The sequence below is a fragment of the Pleurodeles waltl genome, chromosome 8 (genome assembly GCF_031143425.1).
Source record: "Pleurodeles waltl isolate 20211129_DDA chromosome 8, aPleWal1.hap1.20221129, whole genome shotgun sequence".
Taxonomy (NCBI): domain Eukaryota; kingdom Metazoa; phylum Chordata; class Amphibia; order Caudata; family Salamandridae; genus Pleurodeles; species Pleurodeles waltl.
Genome location: NC_090447.1, coordinates 90359395 through 90384971, shown reverse-complemented (window position 1 = coordinate 90384971; position 25577 = coordinate 90359395). Strand labels below are relative to the sequence as shown.

The 25577-nt window shown below is 45.4% G+C and overlaps 1 protein-coding gene across 1 annotated transcript in view; it reads right to left on the bottom strand.

Annotated features, from left to right (window-relative positions):
* Window positions 1-25577, bottom strand: part of RNF169 (ring finger protein 169) — a 111897-nt gene that overhangs the window by 6734 nt on the left and 79586 nt on the right. Inside the window, exon 4 of the mRNA XM_069203811.1 lies at window positions 4330-4426. Coding sequence (XP_069059912.1) covers window positions 4330-4426 — 97 coding nt within the window. The remainder of the gene's footprint in view (window positions 1-4329; window positions 4427-25577) is intronic.

Sequence of the window (25577 nt, the reverse complement as noted above, 5' to 3'; positions counted from 1 at the left end):
TCACTGCTTCACTAGGAGGTTTAAGTGCAACATCAGAAGAACGCTGTTCTCCACTCCACTTTACTAGACTTGTTTTTGTGGTAAGTTGGTCTTTGCTGCTAATGTTGCTTTTGCCACCAAGATGTTTGAACCCTCTGGGGATAGAAATGTCTGTCAAATAATTTATGCATTTTTTTTACTACATTTTAATCTCCATTCCGTTGACTTTCAAGGTTTGAACATCACCTGTTGCATTTTATCATCTGCATGAAATCTGTCAGGGAATTCACATTTCATGCATCATCATTGTGCACAATGCTTTACAACGGTCAAGATAAGCTAGGGACTGCATCTCAATGCATTACCTATGCACAGCCTAGTCTGAGGAGTAAGCTGCAGCAATTGTTACTTGGTTGGAAACCAGCTCAAAAGGAAACTATTGCACCAACCTAGAAAGGTAATAGCCCTAGTCATTTTCATGGCAGTTGTTGAAGTCCTGTCATGTTCCTACCAACTGATTCCATTAGCTTGCTTTCCCATCTCTGGTACGACAGTAGATGATAGTGCTGCTATGAGAATTGTTCTTGCTGCTGACTAAGCCACGGTGAAATGTTAATTATCCAGGTGAAATTTGTGGCTCTCAAAGTTGCTCAGTACGCATTTTATTCAGCCCATGTGTCTGGAGATATCAGTGGGAGGCTTGTTAAGAGTATAAAATGCCTTGCTGAGTGACATTTTCTATCAGAACCAATCTCCTGCTGGTATCACATGAGACTTTTTAATTCGAGGTGCACGCTCAGGTAAACAAGCATTTGCAATACAACAGGTCTCACATTTTCTGGAGTTAGAGCTATTAGCATTGTAAATTCAGAACTGGACTTTTCTTGCCACATAAATTGGTCACCCTGTCTCATCATTTTGTCTTTTCCTGCCATGTTTTGGTGGTCACTGGCGGCTATCGCTAGCCCATTAGGAGAGATGAGAAGATGACTGCACTTTCTCGCGTCGTGTAAACGTCTGAAGAGAAATTGGAAAATAAGGATGGAAAAGTATTTTCTTTTTATTTTAACAGAATGAAAAGTCTTGCAAACAATCTTGCATCGCATTTCAGCGAGCAGAGCTGCTTGAGAAGATTTATGGCCCCAATAAAGGAGATAAGCAATGCTGTGTGTGTAATGTCATGAGTGCTGGCAGGGAGGGTCCCTGAAGAGAAAGATTCGGGATGCGATGGGAGGCTAAGCAAGTTTCACATCATTGCTTCTAGGTTTATCTGCATTCTATTAGAAAGGGCATATTGTGGCTTATATAAGCAGTGAGCTAAACGACCAGGTGTTTCTTTTGTAAAATAAGCTTATTTAAGGAGCCAAAGGTAAAGGAGGACAGCACTGGAATAAAGCCAAAACAAATGTCAGAATGCTGCAATAAAATGCAGGCAGCTACCAGCCTAAAACACCCACAGTGAAAGGGGAGCACCAAATAAATAACAAAAATAGTACTTCACAGCAACAGATAAAGAAACCATAGTGGAATAATACAGTAGCTGGTCACAGCTCTGAAACAGAAAAAGGAGGGAGAAAAAGGCAGAACTGACCACTAGCAAGCAAGAATTTTTATAGACACTGCAAACAACAAATGAGATCGCTTTAAGCCACAAGAAGTATACTAAAGTATACACGAGGTTGAACGCTTACCCTCGACATAAAAAGTGGCACTAGTTACCGGAAAGTCACATTTCACTATGAACATTTCTCAAAATTCAGATAGGCACAAGATTTTACCTAGCCTTACTGCTGACACAATAAGAGCCTGGTTGTGGATCTGCTCTAAGAAAGTGTATCCAGGTCAGGAGGCTTTGATTTCTTTAAAACCTTTACAAGACGTTACGTAGCCAGCATTTGTTAAAATAACTGCACCCCCACTCAAGGAGAGCAAGTCCAAAGGGAACAAGGGGGCTAGATGCAGACAGATGAAGGAAGCCTTGAATATCACTGAATGTGAGAACTTGAGCAGGCATCAGGACATTCAGCTACACTGATCAACATTCTATAACCTCAGAGAAGGTTGTGTTGTCGTCCACTATCTCGGAAACAGAGTCCTTAGCAAGTAGAAGTAGCTGCTAATAAAATAGAAGAAACTGTTTGAACCGAAAGATATTGGCTAGGAGCTTTGGCCCTCCATCTGGAATGGGGAGAATGAGGACGTCTGCTTGGGGAAATCTAGATCTTCTAAAAGGACTCCGACAGCACACAGTGGGTAATGGAGGTGCAGTCTGGAGAAGGCAGAGGTTGCACTGGTGTTGTTGGTGGAAACGCTGCTGGTAAAGACACTTGCACAGAGACGGAGAGTAGAATGAGCAACATGGAGACACTTAACATCTTGGGGAAGATGTCACTGAAGATGTACAGAAGGAGATACTTTCCAAGTTGGCGAATAGCGCTATAGTAGTGTAGCTAAAATATCGGGGAGTCTCAGTTTTAATATCGTACCCCACTAAGCGAAGAGGTGCATTCTGCTAGACCTAAAAATATACTGGTGCTTTAACATTGATGCCGTCTGGTACTTAAACACCGAACTATGGAGTGGACAGGAGTGACTCAATGGTATACCTGCTCTGACAGCAAGCATGTCAACACCCTATGGTCTTGGACATGAAACAGGAAAGGCTTCTCTTCTCCCAGGTGGGACTTTCCTCATAGGCATGTCTACTCTTCAATCTTTCTTCTGGGAGTCTCGGATGACGATAGAAAGAGGAACAGCCAAAGGGGCTCCTTCTCAATGTGCTTCAGATCTCCCATTATTAGGCTCCTGGCACCAGAGCTGGTCTTCCAGCAAGCCACAAAGCAGAATTTTCTGCCTGTCCTTACGAGTTCTCCTGGATATTTTCTGGCAGTAATCAGGTTAACGATACTCAGGTAGTCAAACTATGCACCTAGAACCAGATGATGTTTCTTTTCCTGCTACTGGAACAGTAATTGCTTAAAAAAAAAAAAAAAAAAAAAAAAATAGCACTTGATGGGAAAATATAAACAATTTTGGACATTAATTTCTTCCCCAAAAAGACACAAGGAGCAAAACCCTTAGAAAGAAATATGTTCTGAAAGGTTTGGAAATGGTGTCAAAAGCAGAAAAAAGCCAATACAAAAAAAAATAAAGATAAGCCCAAGTGCAATGGCCCAAGATCTTGTCACCAGGAGCAAGAAAAATAAAACTGACCTGCAATGGGATAGTATGGATGGAATACAAAAGAGATTCCCTTAAAGGTGCAGTGCAATCCTCAGTTTTCTGCAGCCTGCCTACATGGCTTTGGTTGCATAATTTGCTTTAAAAAAAAGTGTCTGTGAAAGATTTTCCTGGTCACGATCTTCATTCCACTATCATTTAAAAATTAAATTAGATTTTTTTTTTTAACGAAAAACAGCTTGGTCAGTGTAGTCTTTTTTACTTAACTGTTTTGTGATTTTTTTTAAATTGGGCTTTTCTACAGAAAAGGAGGGACGAAGTGTGCTTCTATTTCTTATTTTAGAGGGCTCCTGGACTAAGCATGTGGAAGAGGAAATTCAATGCTTATGACTATTAACAAGGACACCATGGAAAATAGGCATTCATCTCTACAATATTTTACTGCCTGTCCTACAGTATTTTTCTATATTTCAACAGAAATCAAGTTTGCCAGACGTTTTTTCATTTAATATTTTGTAAAGCAGGCAAATTCCTGTCAAGGCGTTCTGGTGCTAGGCTTCATGCTAGAGAGATCGCAAACACAAAGGCAATAGACCTATAAACTTAAAGGTTATGTGTATAATGGTTTCCTAAATACACAATTGGGGAGAGAAACACGGCTCAAATAAAAGCAGAGTTACAAATATTTACAGGTTAACTCGAGACGACACTGTTACTTTGTTATACTACTGAAATTGCAGACGTGTGGTGGACAAAAAAAATTAAGCAAAACAAATTACACGTAGTGGAACTGCAACTATTTATGATGGAATGTAGCCATCTGGGAACCTGACCGATTAGTCATTTAATAAACTATGCATCTTCTTCATTAACAACAAAATAGGGCTTGAGTTTTCTTATTTCACTCCTGAAAGTAATTGGCAAGAATTAACACATCAATAGCTGGTTTTAACCAGGAGCAGTATACTGATATTCTTTGACGCAGTTAGAATTTATGTGCAATCAGTGACATTTAGTATGTGCAGTACTGTGTAGAACATGAACAGCATTGCAAAACAAGTCTATTTGGCTCATACAGGCCCACAGGGCACAGTGCAATAGTTAGGTCTATGGTTGCAATCCTGCTGCACTGGAATTTAGTGTACGACTACTGTGGGTAGGTGCAGTTACCTTTGTTTTACTGCCTGGCAAGGCCTTTCGCCGGTTTTTTGATCGGTCTTTCACAGCATCATCGCAGCTTTGACTTCTCTCTGCCTGGTTTTCATTCCTTCAAAGAAATGTAAAATGTAAAACCATTAATCGTGTGAAAATAGTTAATTCTCCAAAAACTACCACTGACCTCCTGCCAATGTATCATACTTTGTCTCAGGTGACCTCTGTTAAGGAACAAAGAAGTTGGGGGGATGGGTTAAAGGATAGCACAAAAAAGAGTCTTGTAGCCTTACTCTCCATCTCTACAAGAAAGCACCCTGGCCAAAGTTTCAAATTTTGCTTACCTACTGTAAAGGCAAGGATATTTGAAACAGGACTGCCTCCCAGTTACAGTGTTTGCCCGAACCATTGAGCTGCTAGGGATTCGGGCATGGCAGGTCTGAGGGACAAGGAGTGGATTCACAACCCACTTAGTCCTGATACATGGAGAGGATTCACTGTCTAACTTCAGTCAACCATAGATCTCTGTGTCAGTTCTGCTGGAGTATCTGGAGCATTTGGGATTGGATCAGCCTTAAGAAATTAGCAGGAGAGATATGTCCTGAGATGTGAATACAGTGAGAACTGAAATGCTTCAGGCAGTTCAAATAATTGAAAAAGTGATGGGCAGAAAGCTAGAATTAATTTCAACCACTGGTAATTACTCGGGTCACCACCAGTCCATCATTATTTTATCCACCATGTTACCTCAGATTAGACCCACCCATGTGCAAATCAGCCATGGTCCTGCTCAATAGAACAATCAAGCCTGAACTGCCAAGCTAGGTCCTCCCTGAACAGGAACACAAGCAACCTGAGATTGGCCTCAAGCTATTTCGGTATCTTCAGTCTGGTGCAGCTTGGGTTTCAGTAACACAAAGAGCAAGTGACTCATGTCTGGGCATATGGTCTGGGCATCCAATGTAATGGTTGGTCATTGAGCTATGGTAGGATCCAAATTGCACCCTGTAACAGGGAAGTGGTCAAAACTAACACTCCTGCAAAGCTGCACAGCTCCAAAACCTAGAATGGGTAAGATGATACAGGTTTACGGCCCTGGGTTCCGTTTTACTGAAATGCCACACTGTTATAAACCGGCAGTACCCCAGGGGCCAAACTATTCAGGTCTTGGATAAAGACGTGACAGAGGGGGTATTAGCTGAGGAAAGCTGCACCATAACCATCACGATAAGGTAGTGGAAAACCTAGTAGAGTGATAAGGCATGATTAAAACTGTTGAGGCCCTCATGGTTGCAAGAACCACTTAATATATCAGTAGCAAAGAGCAGAGTGACTGATGGGGGATGGCCCAGAAGCAACAGACTATAAATACATCAGTGGAGGTTGCTTCCTTGGTCACAGTCTTAGGGGTACAACAGAAACAAGGTGCAAAGAACAGTGTTGTAGAAGAGAAACATGGGAATCCAAGAATGACATTAAACATATATAGCTATCTATAGACATCTCTAGCTACCAATGTGCAACATCTGAACAGATATAAAGCTAGGCTCATGGAACCAGAAAATATTACAGAGATTGAACAAAGTATAATTTGGAGTCAATTTTATCCGTAGCGAGCTTTAAAATCTAACACTATAAAACTATACTGTTAGAAATGGGGTTCTGGCTGGCTAGGCTATGCATCTAACACAGGCAGAACCCACCCACTCTAGACAGGGCGAGGGAGTTACACACCCAAGATAACCCTTGCTCACCCCCTTGGTAGCTTGGCACGAGCGGTCAGGCCTATTCCAGAGGCAATGTGTAAAGCGATTGCACAATACACGTGACACAAATACACCACAAAGGAAACACCAAGGTAAATAAAAATCAACTGTATTGCACAAAATATTAGACCAAACACAACATGTCAGTAATACCCTGCTACACAAGCATTTGTCAGAACATCACACAGGCTACTAGTACGCTGCAAAAAGCCAGCAGTAGTCAGATAAAGGCTACGGGTTACTCTGCAACACAAGCAGTAGTCGGGTTGTCATGATCACCAAATATATGCATAGAATGGAACATTCCCACACGGCAGATCATCATTATCCCCTAAAATACCCATATTATAATAAACATGGTAAGACGTCATCATGCACGCAAATAGGGATTTTCTCATCTTTTGCATATGTCCTAAAAAGCACCTCTCAAAAAAAATGTTGGAGTGCAACTTTTGCTGACCCTGAAACAGTAATTATGCTCTGGTCACAAGAGACGCGCCTTACATCAACCCTAGGGAACAACAACACGCAGCTCAAAAACAAACACCACGCCTATCACCAGAAGAGTACAGGGCCCATCACTCCTGGGCTCCTAACAGGGGCTGCATGGTAATTTCTATCTCCAACGGGGCAGTGGGGAGCAATACAGGAACACCTGCACCCCTACTAAAAATTATACAGTAACCAAGGAAATTAAATCAGCAGGGACAGGACCTCTGTTGAGGATCCCCACCCGTCCTGCGATCACTTCCCACGTTTCAGGGCTCCGCAGGAATGAGCAACATGAGGGGGCACACATGGTTAGGGGCAGCAGGGGGACCTCCTCAAATCCACCCATGCCCTCAAACAGGAGTTGGGGCTACCGCCCGTACTCGTCAGGAGCACGTAGTGAGGCTGCCAGCAAGGGCAGCCGCCCACACTCTTCCCTTATCGCAAGACGGCAGCTTAGGGGTGGGGTTTGGGTGGGAGTGCTGCTTCGGCGTAGGGACTCTCCCTAGCGCACTGGCCTCGATGCGGCAATCCTCCTCTCTCGGGGTGTTGCTCGCTGTAGTGTGAGCGGCGTGTGGGTCCCAGCGCAGGGAATCCCCTCCCAGGGCGCTTCTCTCCAACAGCTCTGGCTCACGAGCCAGTCCGGCGATCCTCTGAGCCTCTCCCCACTGGAGGCCCTAGATATAGCGCTCCACATGCACCAAGCCCCAGCAGAAGCTCCTCCAAATACTGGGGTAACGGGAGCATAGATCCCAACCCCTGGATACAGCAATGGAGGCACGGTGCTGCAGCCCCACCCCCCGCAACAAGCAGGCCGGCACAAGGGGCAATGCAAGCAGTTGCAGTCCTTCATAGTGACCTAGCAGGTCACAGGTCAGCACAACAGCGGAAGTCCCAAGCCCGTTCCTGGCGAGTCCTTCCAGTAGCATCCAGTGTACTAGGCCATTTGTGTCTCTCTAACATGGGGAAAAACCTCTGTACTTATACTCATTTTTGCACAACTGGGAGAGAAGAGGCTCCAACCAGTCCTAACTGGTTCTAGGAGTGTCCCCGCTCTTCTCCAGCACAGGCTCCAGACATCAGTGGGGGATTAACAAGCACTTTGTGTGAGGCCAGGGCACAGCCTTTACAAATGCAGGTGTGCCTGCCTCTACTTCTCTCAAGACCATTCAGTATGTAGATGCACCTCTGACACCTTCACCCTCACTGTGTTCAGGCTGTCTGAAAAGTATGCACAATGCTCAGCTGTCACTCTGCCCCAGAGGTGGCCTGGAGTCAAGCTGCAAAACACCAGAGTCCTGAGCACAGAAAAATGCTCACTTTCTAAAAGTGGCATTTCTATAATGGTAATAAAAAAATCCACCTAAACCAGTAAGCAGCATTTCTCACTACCATTGCAACCATACTAAACATGCCTACGCTACCTCTCATAGATCAGACAATACCACCTAGACATAAGGTAGGGCATTTCCAACGCAATCCTATGAGCAAGGCAGCACTCACAGCAGTGAGAAACCAAATAGGCTGTTTGTCATTACCAGGACAGCCCACACAACCAGACATGTCCTGCCTTTTACATATATAGAACCCTGCCCACAGGGCTATCTAAGGCCTACCTTAGGAGTGACTTACATGTAGTAAAAGAGGAGTTCCAGGCCTGGCAAGTAAATTTAGATGCCAGGTCCCTGTGGCAGTAAACTGAGTATGCAGGTCTTTTGATAGCAGGCCTGAGACAGGTTTGAAAGGCTACTTCTGTGGGTGGCCCAAGCAGCACTGCGGGCCCACTAGTAGCATTTAATTTACAGGTCCTGGGTATAGGGATACTACTGTGCAAGGAACTTAGAGGTAAATTAAATGTGCAAATTAGGTGTAAGCCAATCATACACACTTTGAAAGGAAGGGCACATGCACTTTAGCCCTGATCAGCAGTGATAAAGTGCTCAGAGTCCTAGACCCAACAACAAGAGGTCAGAAAAGACAGGAGGAGGAAGGCAAAACGTTTGGGGATGACCCTGCAAAAAAAATGGCCAGGTCCAACATATACAACTTGAATATTTCACCACAAAAAGGGGGATGCGGCATTGGCTCAAACCTTGTTGATGTCAGATTTGTGAAGCATGTACCACACATTTATTACCTTTACTTCAAGCAGGTCTTTCAAGAGATTGGTAAACTTCTAGGTATTGATGTTTCCCCCTGCCGAAAAGTGATACGGTTAGCCTTCTCCGCAGCTGTCACACGGAGATATACTGTAATTGTATTTGCAGCAATTATTTTGGCTAGATTACAGACTGCTCAACTATGGCTTGGTAAAAATCCACCCACAAACTGGGGAGGGAATGGTGGTATCAATTTATAGATTTCTGTGGGTTGGAATTATCAGTCATACAAAATAGCAATGCTCGTCATCACTAAAGGGCAGTCTGGGACCCACTCATTTCTTAATGAAAGCATTTTTCAAATGAAATGTTCATTCTTTTTGCTAATTTAATATTTCAGCATCATGTTTCATTATTATTTTTAAATTATGTAAAGTTGTATACAACATTTAACTGATGCCACTATGATGACCTATTTGACACTTTGTATTCTATATACATCTCTCACATAAAAAATAAATGAAAAACAGAAGAGTGGCGATTCCTCCAAAAGGGTGCTTAAGGCAAGTCCTAAAGCAGTGGGAAAGCAGGTTAAACTGACCCACTTGGCTACCATGAGTTAGCAGAATAATAGCAGAAGGCCAAACAACCAATGCAAGCGAGTGGCCCACTTATTTTGCATCAAACGTATAGCGTATTGAATGTGAAGCAGAGATTAGCTCAGACACCTACTGTCAAAACCAGCAGTAATGACTGTGGCTCAAAACCTATTGCCCTGAATTCAGACAGGCGGAACCCCAAAAGCTTGCATCCACAGGCTCAGCCAATGAGTGAACGAAATTGGGAACTGAATGGAACAGGGTGTGGCATTCATGCTCCCGTCCTACCCAGCACCTCGGAATGCCCCTGTCCTCCGTCTGAGTATTACCATCTTGGCGACCAAGGCAAAGATGGGAGAAAACTAAATGGTTACTTACCAGTACGAGTAGTTTTGCAGCCTGAACAGTTGTCTGGATTCACATGCTGTGCATCATTCCGGCACCTAGGGGTTGGGTCTGGAATGGTCTCTCCCCTCCCCCCCTCTTTTGGGCGTGGTCAACCACCATTTGGTGTTAGGTCTGTCCCCGAATGACTTCAGACGGCACCGCAGAAGTTCCTGTGCGTGGTAGCCATCTTCTGAATCTTTGTTTCTCGTTGCGATTTTACTTCCTGTTTTACCCTTTTTTCTTCTGTTTGTCCTGTTCTCATTTCCAGGGAAGTGGGTAGGTCGCATATGAATCCAGAAAACTCTTCAGGTTGCAAAACTACTACTGGTAAGTAACCATTTCGTCTTGCAGCATGCATCTTTTTCTGTATTCACATGCTGTGCATCAGATTGTACAGCGGTTTTCCCCTTCAATTGGGTTGGTTGGGTTGAAATGATAAGCTTGCAAACAGGTGCTGTAGTACTTTCTGTCCCACTTGGGCTTCTTAATGCATGTATCTTGTCCACACTATAGTGTTTTGTGAACATGTGTGGGGATGCCTATGTTGCTGCTGCGCAGATAGTACACATGGGCACATCTGCTATGAATGCCAGGGTCGCACCCTTTTTCCTTGTCGAGTGTGTCTTTGGGTGCTGCAGCACCACCAAGTGTACCTTGAGGAACGTAGCTGATTTCACGGTCTAGCAGGTGTGTGAGATAGGTTTTTACTGCCTCCTGCCTAGACATTGACCCTAGGGTATTATTTACTGTGCACCATTGAAGGTATCCTTTACATTTTGATGTGTAGCATCTCCTTGTTGTTGGCTTCCTAGCTTCCTTTAGTATCTCCATGGTTCTGTGGGTCAGGTTTAGGTCTCCGAATTCTAAGTATTCGGACGCCATGCTGTTAGGCTGAGTGTTGCTGGTTCCAGGTCGAACACCTGTAAGTAGGTCTCATTCCGGCTTGATCTTTATACTCTGTCCCTTGGACAGTTTGAGTAGATCTGAGTGCCATGCTTGTCTGGCCCATTGAGGGGCTACAAGGATGACATTTGTTCCTGGACTCCCGGCCTTCTCCAGTACCCTTGATATTAGGGGAAATCAGTGGACAGGTGTATGCAAATCTCCCTGACCAGTTTAGTGACAGGGCATTCCCTTCTGCCTGGTGGTGTGGAAACTTGGACACAAAGTGTGGGCTTTTTTTGTTTTCTGCTGATGCAAACAAGTCGATTGCTAGTGTGCCCCAAATCCTGAAAATTCTTTCTAGCCTCCCTTGTTTTATCTCCCATTCCTGTGTGATGCTTTCTTGCCTGCTTAGTTTGTCCGCCTCTATGTTGTCTTCTCCTGGTAGGTGAATTTTTGTAGGTTGCTCCCCTGAGCAATCGCCCACTTCCATAGTTCTTGGACTAGCTTGCTTAGGGTGGGTGATTTCGTGGAATTGAGGTATGCCTCCACCTAACAGAAAGATACTCGTACCCGCTGCTGCAGGCAAGTTATCCAAAGAAGAAAGAAATAATCACCTGGTCCGTCCTACGAGGAGTAAATGGGAAGTCCCATGTTGGAGAATCTGGCCAAGACCAGACAGGACAAGGAGCGGCAGCCCAACCGGATTTAATAATAGAAGTAAGGGAAGATGAGGGCCGGAGAAGGATAACATCCAGACATCCCTCGAGAGAAAGCCACTCCCAAGACAAGCGGTCTTGGCTTCCAACCGCGCTAGCCCCCAGATTACCCCCAAAAGCCTGAATGACAGTCCAAAATCTCTCCTGACGCAAGGATCATTAAGTACTTGTTCATCCAATATAGGGGGGGCCTCCAGTTGAAGATGGAAGATGCAGAGGTTATCTAATTCCTTAGCACCTTCGATATCGTAATGCTGCAGGAGACATGGGCACTTACGAACTTTCCTCTAATTGGTTATAAGGAATTTAATAAGCTTGCAGTGAAACACAACATGCCTGGAAGGGCAAAAGGAGGTTTGTCAATCTATATAAATTCCAAGCTTGGGGCGAAACCATACGGAGGTCAGACGGGAGATCAGCCCTTCCAGTGGGTTTGCTTGGACGGCTGGGCAAAAAATATTCATGATCCTTTGGTCCTGATCAACGTGTACATTAATCCCAAAAAGAAAATACTAGAAGCTAAAACATCTACTCTACATAAAAAATGCACACAATTCTGCCTACTGGTTGGTTTCAGGAAATTTCAATCTATTCCACATCCCAAGTGAGGATCATGTACAACTAGCGGTTCCACTGCCCTCTCAAAACCTACCACACCGAAGAAAGAAAGATAAAATTGGTGATAAACTAATTAAGAGCTGTGAGCTAGCAGGTTTCCTTGCATTAAACGGGCGGTTGCTGTCAGACTTACCCCCGGTCTGGACAAGAGCCACTGAAAAGGTGGTTTCATACCTAGAATATACCTTGGTAAATGCCCCCCCTATTTAAATTTGTGAGGAATTTCAGAATCCGAGATCACCCAGAAAGTGATCATTACCCGCAAATAATTACAATCCAGACCCAAGTGCCTATCCAGGAAGAAACAAAACTCCTCAAAGTGACTAAGATGGAGCTCGCATTTGGTCGCAGCTCAAGCAGAGGAAGCGGGTGGGAAATTGGAAGCCATGACCAACGATCCATCAAGGGCAGTTGCTATATGGGAATCCTTCACTATAAGCCTTATTAAGCGGTCTACAGGGAGGGGCAGGTTTAGGGGGGGCACACCTGGGGTACAGAAATAGCATACTCATGCAACAGCAATACGACAGAGGAAATAGAGGGTGAATAGGCTTCTGAGACAAGTGCGGAATCATCTGACTGATGGATCAATTCTAAGAACCCTATGGAAAGAGAGGACCCTACTAAAGAGAGATATTTGGCTTTTTAAAAGTCAAAGCAGGAAACATTATGGGCAAAACGACATTATGCATCGACATTGGCAAACTAGCCGGTTCTGGAGCTTGATTAACAACATAAAGAAAGGCCCCAGAGCTGCGAACAATGCGAACATCAGAGGAGGCATGGGTGGAATATTTGAAATCCAACTTTAAAGAAACATCCCTGTTAGATACTGACTCAGCTCAATAGGAGACGACTGTGGGTAGGTCTGAGCTTCAGGAGCCCATTACTTTTAGTTCACTTGAAATAATCAAGATAATAGAAACACACAATCGGACTGCGCTCCTGGGCCTAATGGCCTACCACAGGCCCCATTTAAACAATTTACTACAAGATGGGTGGCTTTCTTCGCCATAATGTTCAATTACATCCTAGCAACAGGCTCTGTCCCAGACAGTTGGAAGGATTCAATAATCCACCCTATTTACAAGGTAGGGAAGGCTTCCTTACCTTTCAATTATCGTCAAATCACCCTCTTGGATGTAGACTTAAAATACTTTTCCATAAGAATCCTGCAGCACTTAGAACGGTGGGCAAGGACAAAGGAAGGCTCTCCATTAATCAAACCGGTTTCACGAAAAAACAGGGCATGTTAAACCTCATGGCATTAAGTCTGGTAATTAATGGAGCAAAGGCCACAGGGACACCATTTTATATGTGCTTTGTGGATTTTAAGGCTGCATTTGATTGTGTTCCCCGAGACAAACTATGGATAAAATTACAGCAGTGGGGGTTGCCGGCGAATCTACTGAAAGACATTATTATGCTCCATTCTAACACCTGGGTAAAAATCAAAGTGGGAGACGGCTCGTACTTACCCAGGCCCATCAAAACCACTGTCGGTCTAAAGCAGGGCTGTGTTCTAGCTCTGCTTCTTTTTAACTTGCATATAGCGGATTTATTAAACAGCCAGCTCACCCACCAACCCTGGGGGGTCGTCAAATATCCTACCTACTTTATGCTGATGACCTGCTGCTGCTCAGTAATCACAGAGTAGGCCTACAGAAACTCCTGAACAATCTAGGAGGATGTGTGTTGGCTAGTGACTTTGGGATAAATTATGGGAAATCTAAAATAATCCCCCTCAACCGTAAACCTACATCACACTGTAAATGGAATTTGAATGGGCAGCTTATTGAGGAAGTAGTAGCATACACATACCTAAGGATTAAAATCGACTCTAAAGGCACATTTGCAGGCCACGAAGTAGTAATTCGGCAGAAGGCACAAGTTTTAAATGGGGCCTTTAGAAACTTAGCAAAGTCCATCCTTGGGCAGCCACTAAAGCCGATGACCATGGTTATGAGAGCAAAATTACTTCTGACTCTTGCATATGGGACAGAAATAATGAGAGGGACGGAAGTGGCCATACTAGATAAGCTACTAGTGAAATCATATAAACAAGTTTTTCAACTACCCAGATCGGCTTACCCAGCCCAAGTCAGATTGGAATTTTCGCTAATAAAGCAATCATGGGCAAGGCCGGCAGCATTTGTCAAGGGATGTTATAAACTACATCTAGTCCCTAAAGGGACTTTAGCAAACTTAATCTGGCAGGAAATCAATCTTGAGAGGGGCAATAATATGTTTAAGGAGTATTGGGAAAAAGGCATAGCCCGGCGACCTGTGGGGCAGCTCACTGCTGGCACCAGCTTTCAGAAAAGCAGTTAACAATCAGCTAGGATTCTAAGCCAGCTAGAAGATATGGAAACTATTGAAATGATCACACTGATGGCTAGTCCTAAACTCCTATGCATTGGACAAGGAATCACGTATCCTGTCCACCCCACTAGCCCGAAAAACTGAACAGAGCCTCTTACGGTTGAGGTTGGGAAATATACCAACTCTCGACTTCCTACCAAAATGGAAAAAAGAGGCTGGGTTGCAACCAAAGGTAGGCAGACTATGCCATCAGACCAGGGAGACCTTAATCCATGTGGTTTGCATATGTCCAGCTCTGGGAAACCAGAGAGGGGAACTACTGAAAGAAGAATTTAATACCCTAGGAGTTTGATCCTGTTATGACAGCTCTCGACCCAAGTAACAAAAAGTTACATATCAGACTAACTCTGTTTCTGAGAATCTTTGCCACCCTGGTGGTCCCACCCAGTTTGTCGAGTTCACTATAGAGGAGGAAAAAAACAAAAAAAAAACCTTCCATAGTTCTTGGGCTAGCTTGCTTAGGATGAGAGATTTTGTACCACTCCTTGCCTGTTCAGGTAGAACATTGTTGTATTGTCTGTTTGTATTAGTACCGTTTTCCCTGATTTATGCCTTTGGAATGCTTTCAGGGCCACTAACACGGTTTTCAGTTCTAGGAAATTGATGTTTTATCACATCTGTTTTGTTCCACTCGCCTCGGATTCTTAGATTGTCCGTGTGTGCTCCTCATCCCTTGTGGGATGTATCCGTCGTGATAGTCACAGAGGAAGTTGTCGTCTTGAAAGGTCTTTTTTTGGTTAGGTTTTTGGATGCCCACCATTGTATCACCTTTTGTATTTTCTCTGTTACAACCACTAGATCCTTCCAACTCCCTGTGGTTTGTGGCCAATTGTTGTTTAGCCATTCCTGGATTGGTTGCATGTGTAGTCTCACATTTGGTATAGGCAGGATGCGAGATGCCATCATGCCCATAGTTTCATGACTGTCCTCAGTGTCAGAGATTGCCCCTTCTGGTAAAGAAGAGTTTGCTCTATGATTGCCTGTACTCTTTGGAGACCGGGCTTTCTTGACCAGGAGTTTGGCCCCTAAGAAGATTTTTTCTTGTTGTGGTGACGATTGCTTGTGGTTTATACTTCAGCCAAGTGCTTGTAGGGTTGTGATAACTGTTTGTGTCTCTGACATTTCTCCTTTGTATGTGCTTTTATAAGCCAGTCATCCAGGTAGAGGTATACATGAACTCCCTTTCTTCTTAGGAATGCTGTGACTGCCGCCAAGCATTTTGTTAAAACTCTTGGTGCCGATTTTATTCAGAATGGTAAGACATTGAATAGTGCACTCAGAATACGAATCTGAGGTATTTTTTGTGTCCTTGATTTATTGGTATGTGCAGGTGGGTGTCCTGAAGGTCTGTGGTTGCCATGTAGTCTCCTTTTTGTAGGATTAGTATTACCTTCTGTAGGGTTGTCATCTTGAAGTGCTGAAAGCAGATGAATTTGTTTATGAACCGGAGGTCCAGGTGCGGTCTTAGTGTAAGATCTTGTTTTGGCACCAGAAAATAGGGTGAGTAATTTCCCTTAATTCTTCGGTTGGTGCTCTTTCTAGTGCCCGTTTTAGCAAGAGTTCTTTCACCTTTCTTTTTAGTTGAACCAGTTGTTCATTTTTCAAATAAAAATTTCATTCTTTTGGGCAATTTATTATTTCAGCATCATGTTTCATTATTAGTTTTAAATTTATTTATAAACAACATTTAAATGACGCCACTATGATGACCTAAAGTAATTTAATACTTTTTGAATTCTGTATACATCTATCACATAAAAAAAATAACTGAAAAACGGAACAGTGGCAATTCCTCTAAAAGGGTGCTTAACCCCTTCCCCACTAAGGACTTAGTGGTTACGTCCAGTGGCGCGGCACTGAGGCCCCACGGACGTAAGCAATACGTCCTGGTAGAGGCCCTCAGAGGTCACCTCCCATCGCCCTAGAAGAATGCTTCCAGCGCGATAAGGAAGAGAAAAGCTCAGCATTTCTCTTCCACTCAGGAGGATGGGGCAGGCAGAGGCATGAAAGGAAAGGAAAAGCCTTTCCTTTCATGTCTCTGCATCATTTCTGCTGCCCAATCGCAATAGGGGTGTAGGGCTGCAGAAAATCTACTAGATGCTAGGGAATAAAAATATTTAAAAAATAGTGTGGTGGTGGCTACCAACCAGTACGGGCCTGGTTATGCACCCCACTCCCCCCCCCCCCCAACTGAAGGGGGTAACAGTCTTATCCCACAGCAAGCAAGAGGACATTTGATTATTTAGGGATTTGGTTTTACATTTGGGCCATGAGAGCTTGGCTAACACTCAAAATCGTCCCACTTGGAATGGTGAGGGCTGCACTTTTTGGACTTTGGGACGCTGCTATATAGAAAAAGCCAAAAGACCTAGACACATCTGAAAACTTAACATCTGGGTGATTCTAGGGTGGTGTGCTTCACATGTACCCCGCACCACTTTCTTACCCACAATGCCCTGCAAACATCCAACTTTGCTGGAAATCACACATTTTTTCCACATTTTTGTGGAGGAACCTTCCAGAAACTGCAGGAATGCGCTAAATTCCTACCGCCCAGCATTGTCGCATCTATACTGATAAAAATTCTGCCACACTTGTCAGCCTGAAACTGTTTTTTTGGTTCCCCCTCAATTTCGACATGTTTTTGGCTCTTCCCTGTCACAGCCGCTTGGCCCACCTACACAAGTGAGGTATCATTTTAACGGGGAGACTGAGGGGAACGTTGGGTGGTAGGAAATTTGTCCTGGTACGGTGATACCACACAGAAATGTGGGGGAAATGATTTTTTTTTAGCTAATTAGGATGTTTGCTGAGGATTCAGGGTAAGAAAACATTGGGAGATCCACGCAAGTCACGCCTCCCTGGACTCCCTCGGGTGTCTAGTTTTCAGAAATGTTTCGGTTTGGTAGGTTTCCCTGCCCACGCAAGTGAGGTACCATTTTTATCGGGAGACTTTGGGGAACACAGAATGGCAAAACAAGTGTTATTGCCCCTTATACAGTGTGTAAAAAAAAAAGTCTATTTGAGAAATGCCCTGTCATTCACATGCTAGTATGGGAACCCTGGAATTCATAGATGTGCAAATAACGACTGCTTCTGAACACCTTATCTTGTGTCATTTTGGAAATACAAAGGTTTTCTTTATACCTATTTTTCACTCTTTATATTTCAACAAATGAATTGCTGTATACCCAGGATAGAATGAAAACCCACTGCACAGTGCAGCTCATTTATTGGCTCTGGGTACCTAGGGTTCTTGATGAACCTACAAGCCCTAAATATCCCCGCAACCAGAAGAGTCCAGCAGACGTAACGGGATATTGCTTTAAAATATCTGACATCGCAGGAAAAAGTTACAGAGTAAAACGTGGATAAAAATGGCATTTGTTTCCATCTTAATTTCAATATATTTTTTTATTTCAGCTGTTATTTTCTGTAGGAAACCCTTGTAGGATATACACAAATTACCCCTTTCTGAATTCAAAATGTTGTCTACTTTTCAGAAATGTTTAGCTTTCTGGGATCTAGCATTGGTTTCACACCCATTTCTGTCACAAACTGGAAGGAGGCTGAAAGCACCAAAAAATAGTAGAAATGGGATCTGTCCCAGTAAAATGCCAAAAATGTGTTGAAAAATTGGGTTTTCGGATTCAAGTCTGCCTGTTTCTGAAAGCTGGGAAGATAGTGATGTTAGCACCGCAAACCCTTTGTTGATGCCATTTTCAGGAGGAAAAAATAAAAAATAAACAAGCCTTCTCCTGCAGCCCTTTTTTCCATTTTTTTTTTTTTTAAAGAAACAAAATTTTCGTTGTATTTTGGCTAATTTCTTGGTCTCCTTCAGGGGGACCCACAAAGTCTGGGTAACTCTAGAATCCCTAGGATGTTGGGGAAAAAAGGATGCAAATTTGGCGTGGGTAGCTTATGTGGACAAAACGTTATGAGGGCCTAAGCGCGAACTGCCCCAAACGGCCCAAAAAAGGTTTGTCACCTGAGGTGGGAAAAAGGCCTGGCAGCGAAGGGGTTAAGACACGGCCTAAAGCAGTGGGGAGGCAGGGTAAACTGACCCGCTGGGCTACCATGAGTTAGTAGAATAATAGCACAGTGCCAAACAACCAATGCAAGTGAGTGGCCCACCTATTTTGCATCAAGCGTGTAGCGTATTGAGTGTGAAGCAGAGATTAGCTCACCTACTGTCAAAACCAGCCGTAATGATTGTGGCGGTGATTGCCTTTACTCATTTGAGCCCGTGCTTTCTTTGCATCCAGTCATGCCCCAAGAAGATTTTTTCTTGTTGTGGTGATGAGTTCTTGTGGTTTATACTGAAGCCAAGTGCTGGTAGGGTTGTGATAACCGTTTGTGTGTTTTTGACATTTCTCCTTTGTATGTGCTTTCTTTTATGTTTGGCGTTGTCTCAAAAAACTTCGGAGTTCCTTCCATGCTTCCAGACCAAACTGCGGAAAAAAGAATCTGAAGAGGGCTACCACGCACAGGAACTTTCAGGGCGGCGTCGGACGTCACACTGGGGAGGACTTAGCAGCAAATGGTGGTCGATGACGCCCAAATAGAGAGGGAGAGAGAGAGAGGAAAAAAAAAAAAAAAAAAAGAAGAATTCCAGACCCAACCTGTAGATGGCCGAATGATGCACAGCATGTGAACCCTGAAAATGATTCATGCTGCAAACCTGCAGTTCTAACTTCTGAACGTAGGCAGGCCTAGTACCAGGCCATGCGGCTAGGCAGGGCCAGAGAGGTCCATACCCCATGCTGTAACTAGATATGTGGCTCTCCTGTATCCAAAAGAAGCAAAGCGCTGCAAAGAGGTGAAGCAGTGTCTGCTATTTCATAATGAAGTAGGCGGGCAAAAGGAGTTATGTTTATTTTTAAAATACATAGAGAGCATGGATGTACGAGAATTGTGGGGAGAGGATTACCGTCAAAATGATAGCTCTGGCATTGTGGCCCATCTCCGCATAAAGGTGCTCAACCCTGTTGTACTTGCTGCCCCAGACATATTACCGTTTCCTTTAGCGTAAGGAGGCCATTCCTGACATCATGCTTAGACCCATTACCCTAACGGTGGTCATGCATGGCATAATGGCAGGCACATTGTGGCCATTCTTATGAATTACATGCCTTGCATATGGCAGTAATTACTGGTTAACCCGTGGCTTAGGGTGGATAAATGGTGCATGGGCCGGTAAGGTAGACCCAGCAAGAAAAGTTTAATAATAGCACTTTCAAAGAAGTGATGCCTTTGCACATAGAAGGATATATACCACATGATTTGTAAAGCCATTACAGGTTTGATCTCAGTTAGGCCCGGGCAAAGCTCATGGAGTTCTACTCCACGGGATTCTGCGGAGTCAGTAAAAAACTGGAATTCCACATGCTGCCTAGGGCCGCCTGGCTACCACCCTGGCTTATCCACCTGATCTCGGAAGCACTAAGCAGGGTCAGGTGGCCCAACCCTGCTTAGCACTTTCGAGATCTGGCACACAGTCACAAACTTGTTATGAATGGCCAAGCACACTCCGTCTTGTACCAGCTTTGCAATAGCTTCCTTTGCACTTACACACAGCCTCAGACTGCCCTTTCTTGAGGGCCCAGCACTAGTCAGCAGCAAACCAGCTCCCCACCAGCAGCCTGGTATTTTCACAAAGTGCCTAGCCTTGCTTGCCACTGGGCTCTAAGGTACTCTACTATGCCACAGACATCTGGCGGGGGCTGCCGGACTACCACTCAGCAGCTAATGCTCCCCCGGTCTCCAGCTATCCCTGCTGGCCTCAGGCCCGTACCTCATACCACCATTTCCGTTCCCAGGGACTCTGAGGATACAGGCTCTTTTTAAGTGGATCTCTACACTGCAAGTTTCCTTTTTTTCCAAGCACAGATTCCCTCCCCCCCATATGCAAATACTGTCCATGCTCAATGTCATCCCCCGTGTGCACACAGAAGAGAAAGGGAAACTAGGCCGGCCTTACCTGCCTCAAATGCTGTCTGGGTCCAGGGTCCCTGTTGCCAGGCTCTCTGCCTCCCTCTGCTCCCAGTCTGCTGAGGACAGTGAAAGAAGGGAGGCCTGGATCTGGAGCTTGGCCCCTTAGTGGAAGCTCTACGCCGACATGGTAGCCGGCAAGATAACATGCAGCCCAGCTATGGGCCACACAGTGCCAACAGCGGCTCGCTGGGGTTACAGGGTGGGGTGGGTAAAGAAGTTGTGATACAAAAAATAAAATAAAATAACCTCTGCGCCGCTTCTCGCCGCACCGCTCCTCTCTTCCGTCCTGCAGGCAGGCACAGGCTCCCATCCAGCCCTGTGCCAATCCTGACGCTGCTCAGAGCAGGTTCAGGATTGGCTGGGAGCACCCAGCCAGGGCGCTCCCAGGCAGACTGGAAGCCTGTGCAGGCTCTCTCCAGCCCATCAACAGAGTTGCCCGCGACGGCTGGCCATACAAACATGCGTCGTGAGGGGCGTGCACAGTGCACTCCCCTCACTTCTCGTGACCCCATGGCCCTGCCCCTTTCACAAGGAAGGGACAATAAACAGTTTTATTGTCCCTTCCTTTTGAAATGTTTGCAGCTTCTGCTGCTCATGGGGGGTGGGGGTTGGGAGGGGGACGCTCCTCTGCCCACACGGAGGAGCCGCCACTGCACAGCGCAAGAGCAGATTGTCTGTGCTTGCACTGTGTGGCACATAACTGGGCCGCAGACTAGTTATGGGACACACAGTGCAAACACAGACTGTAGGAGGCTGGCCTGGCTTATAGTGGGTACCTTGTGGTACTTACACCTCGTGCCAGGTCCAGTTATCCCTTATTAGTAGAATAGAGGTGTTTCTAGCAGCTTAGGCTGATAGAAGGTAGCTATGGCAAAGCAGCTTAGGCTGAACTAGGAGACATGCAAAGCTCCTACTATACCACTTATAGCCTATAGCACAATATCATAAGAAAACACAATACTCAGAGTTACTAAAAATAAAAGGTACTGTATTTTAGTGACAATATTCCAAAAGTATCTCAGAGGATACCCTCACTTAGGAGGTAAGTAATATACACAAATTATATGTACACAAACCCAAAACAAGTAACAGTAAGAAAAGTAGTGCAAACAATGTAGAATCACAATAGGATGCAATAGGTAGACATAGGTCTAGGGGCAACACAAACCATATACTCCAAAAGTGGAATGGGAATCACAAATGGACCCCAGACCTATGGGAGGTTGTAGAGGGTCGCTGGGACTGTAAGAAAACAGTAAGGGTGTCCAAGATACCCCACCACAAGACCCTGAAAAGTAGGAGTAAAGTTACCCTACTAACCCAGAAAGACAGAATAGTCGTGATAGGGGATTCTGCAAGAACCACAAGCACCAGCAAAACACTGAAGACGGATTCCTGGACCTGAGGACCTGTAAAGAAAGGGGACCAAGTCCAAGAGTCACACACGTGTCCGGGCGTGGGGAGAGGGGGGCAGGAGCCCTCTAAACCCCGGATGAAGGTGCAAAAGGGCTGCCTCCAGGTGGAAGAAGCCGAAGATTCTGCAACAACGGAAGGTGCCAGGAACTTCTCCTTTGGTCAGAAGATGTCCCACAGCGTGCTGGAGGTTGCAGAAGTGTTTCCACGCAGAAATACCGCAAACAAGCCTTGCTAGCTGCAAGAGTCGCGGTTGAGGATTTTGGGTGCTGCTAAGGACCAGGATGTCGCCCCTTGGAGGAGGAGACAGAGGGAGCACTCAGCAACTCAGAGCCCCCGCAGTAGCAGGCAGCACCCGCAGAAGTACCAGAACAGGAACTTAGAAGATCTGAGGACAGCGGTCGACTCAGTCTCACAAAGGAGGGTCCCACGATGTCTGAGTCCAACTCAGCGAGTTGGGCAATGCAGGACAAAGTGCTGGGGACCCAGGCTAGGCTGTGCACAAAGGAATCCTTGGAAAAGTGCACAGAAGCCGGAGCAGCTGCAGATCACGCAGTACACAGGATTACTGTCTGGCGTGGGGAGGCAAGGACTTACCTACACCAAATTTGGACAGAAGGACCACTGGAATGTGGGAGACACTTGGACCCAGCTCCTGTGTTCCAGGGACCACGCCTGTCAGGATGAGAGGGATCCCAGAGGACCGATGATGCACAAGTTTGGTGCCTGCGTTGGCAGGGGGAAGATTCCGTCAACCCACGGGAGATTTCTTCTTGGCGTCAAGTGCAGGGTGAAGGCAGACAGCCCCCAGAGCATGCACCACCAGGAAACAGTCGAGAAAGCCGGCAGGATGAGGCGCTACAATGTTGCTGGTAGTCGTCTTGCTACTTTGTTGCGGTTTTACAGGCGTCGTGGAGCAGTCAGCGGTCGATCCTTAGCAGAAGTCAAAGTGGGAAGTGCAGAGGAACTCTGGTGAGATTTTGCATTCGTTATCTGAGGAATAACCCAGAGGAGAGACTCAAGATAGCCAAAAAATGAGGTTTGGCTACGGAGAAAGGAGGCTTGGCTACTGAAAGAGGTAAGCACCTATCAGAGGGGATCTCTGACGTCACCTGCTGGCACTGGCCACACAGAGCTGTCCATTGTGCCCCAACACCTCTGAATCCAAGATGGCAGAGGTCTGGGACACACTGGAGGAGCTCTGGGCACCTCCCCTGGGAGGTGCTGGTCAGGGGAGTGGTCACTCCCCTTTCCTTTGTCCAGTTTCGCACCAGAGCAGGGCTGGGGGATCCCTGAACTGGTGTAGACTGGCTTATGCAGGGATGGACACCATCTGTGCCCATCAAAGCATTTTCAGAGGCTGGTGGAGGCTACTCCTCCCCAGCCCTTCACACCTATTTCCAAAGGGAGAGGGCGTAACACCCTCTCTCAGAGGAAATCCTTTGTTCTGCCTTCCTGGGATCAGGCTGGCCAGGCCCCAGGGGGGCAGAAACCTGTCTGAGGGGTTGGCAGCAGCTGCAGTGGAAACCCTGGAAAGGCAGTTTGGCAGTAACCGGGTTCTGTGCTAGAGACCCGGGATGCATGGAATTGTCACCCCAATACCATTTTGGTATTGGGGTGACAATTCCATGATTCTCGACATGTTACATGGCCATGTCCGTAGTTACCATTGTGACGCTACATATAGGTATTGACCTATATGTAGTGCACGCGTGTAATGGTGTCCCCGCACTCACAAAGTCTGGGGAATTTGCCCTGAACAATGTGGGGGCACCTTGGCTAGTGCCAGGATGCCCACACACTAAGTAACCTTGCACCTAACCTTCACCAAGTGAGGGTTAGACATATAGGTGACTTATAAGTTACTTATGTGCAGTGTAAAATGGCTGTGAAATAACGTGGACGTTATTTCACTCAGGCTGCAGTGGCAGTCCTGTGTAAGAATTGTCTGAGCTCCCTATGGGTGGCAAAAGAAATGCTGCAGCCCATAGGGATCTCCTGGAACCCCAATACCCTGGGTACCATATACTAGGGAATTATAAGGGTGTTCCAGTGTGCCAATGAGAATTGGTAAAATTTGTCACTAGCCTGCAATGACAATTTTAAAAGCATAGAGAGCATAAACACTGAGGTTCTGGTTAGCAGAGCCTCAGTGATACAGTTAGGCACTACACAGGGAACACATATACCCCACAAACGTATGAGCACTGGGGTCCTGGCTAGCAGGATCCCAGTGACACATATCAAACATACTGACAACATAGGGTTTTCACTATGAGCACTGGGCCCTGGCTAGCAGGATCCCAGTGAGACAGTAAAAACACCCTGACATACTCACAAACAGGCTAAAAGTGGGGGTAACAAGGCTAGAAAGAGGCTACCTTCCTACACAGACAATCTGCACTTGTGCTGTGTGGCCCATAACACTAGTGCAGTAAGCTCCACTCCGGAGCTAGCAGAGTTTCTCGCTAAAGTCCACACTCAAAGTAGAGCACAGTGCCAAATACTTGGTTGGTTCCGCCAGTGGAGCTCACCGCTCCACCTTAACCTCAGTACATCTCTTAATAAAGTAGTCTCTCCCCTGGTCGAGAGTCTGTAGATCAAAACCTCCTGCTGGTATGAATGGCCAAAATGCCCTTCCCATCACACCTGGGTGTTAAGGCGGTAATGCTTCATAAGAGTTTTCATGGATACCCATGTTGCAGCCTAACAAATATCCAGGACAGGCACTCCGCGTGTCAATGCAATGGTAGCAGCCTTGTCCCTTGTGGAATGGGCTCTAAATCCTCCTGGGGGCTGCTTCTTGACCAATGAGTAACAAATCTTAGTGCAGTGCACTAGCCATCTGGACAAAGTCATTCAATGCACTGTCTTGCTCTCTGCTCTTATGGTTTCCAAATGAAGTCTCAACTTAGAATGTCAGAAGTGTGATGGACTGTGAATGGAATGGAGTGTCAACCTTTGGTAGAAAGACAGCTCTAGTCCTCAGCTTTAGCTTGTCCTAAAAAAGGTGATGTAGGGCAATTGGACTAAAGAGGTTACAACTCACTTATGTGATGAGCTGAAGTTATTGCAATGAGAAAGATCATGCAACAGGCTCAAAGAGGGCGCACATAAGAGAATGAAAGTCCAAATTAAGTTCCACAAAGGATTTAGGAGGAAATGTGGATCATTCCATTGAGAAATCACATCACAACAGGTTATTTGAAGAAGGTTGTTTGGTCTGGTAAATGCAAAAAGGCTGAAAAGGATGGCAATTCTTTTTCTTTCTTAAACAGCGCCCACTGCAAGTCCTTGCTGAGCCAAAGACAAAACCAACAATACATTAGTTTGGACAGCAGAGACATATTATGGGTGCTGCACCAAACCATATACTTGTCCTGGCACCCGCTGTAAACAGACCTGGCCCTTGCTCATGATAAACAGGGAAATATTTAATTATCTATGTTGATACAGCACTTCAAGACATGGAGCTCTATCATGTACAGTGCCCAGGAGGCGCCAATGGTTGTATGTGTATAGTGTCTGCACCACCAGGGCATTTTAGTATTACAGAAAGGGCCATAGACATGTGGGCACCCCTTTCTGTAATGCAGATAGCACTTGTGCTACCGTAAGGGGGTGTACCCTCATTTGCATTGGCGTATGGTCCTATGCAAATAAAGCAACACTTTGCCTCTGCTGACCTGTTTAAAGATGCACAGTGGCGTAAACATTGACAGTTCACCCATTATGTAACAGGCCCTTGCCACTATTGCTGCCTAGGCATTTAAGATTAATTGCTTCAATGTGCAAACAATAAGTTATCTAAATGTAGGAACAGCTACCATAAAAGTTTTGAGACTCGAATCAGTTACACTTTTCATTTTTACAACCTGTCAATCTAAGGCCTCAGGGCTGCCTAACTGAGGTAATGTC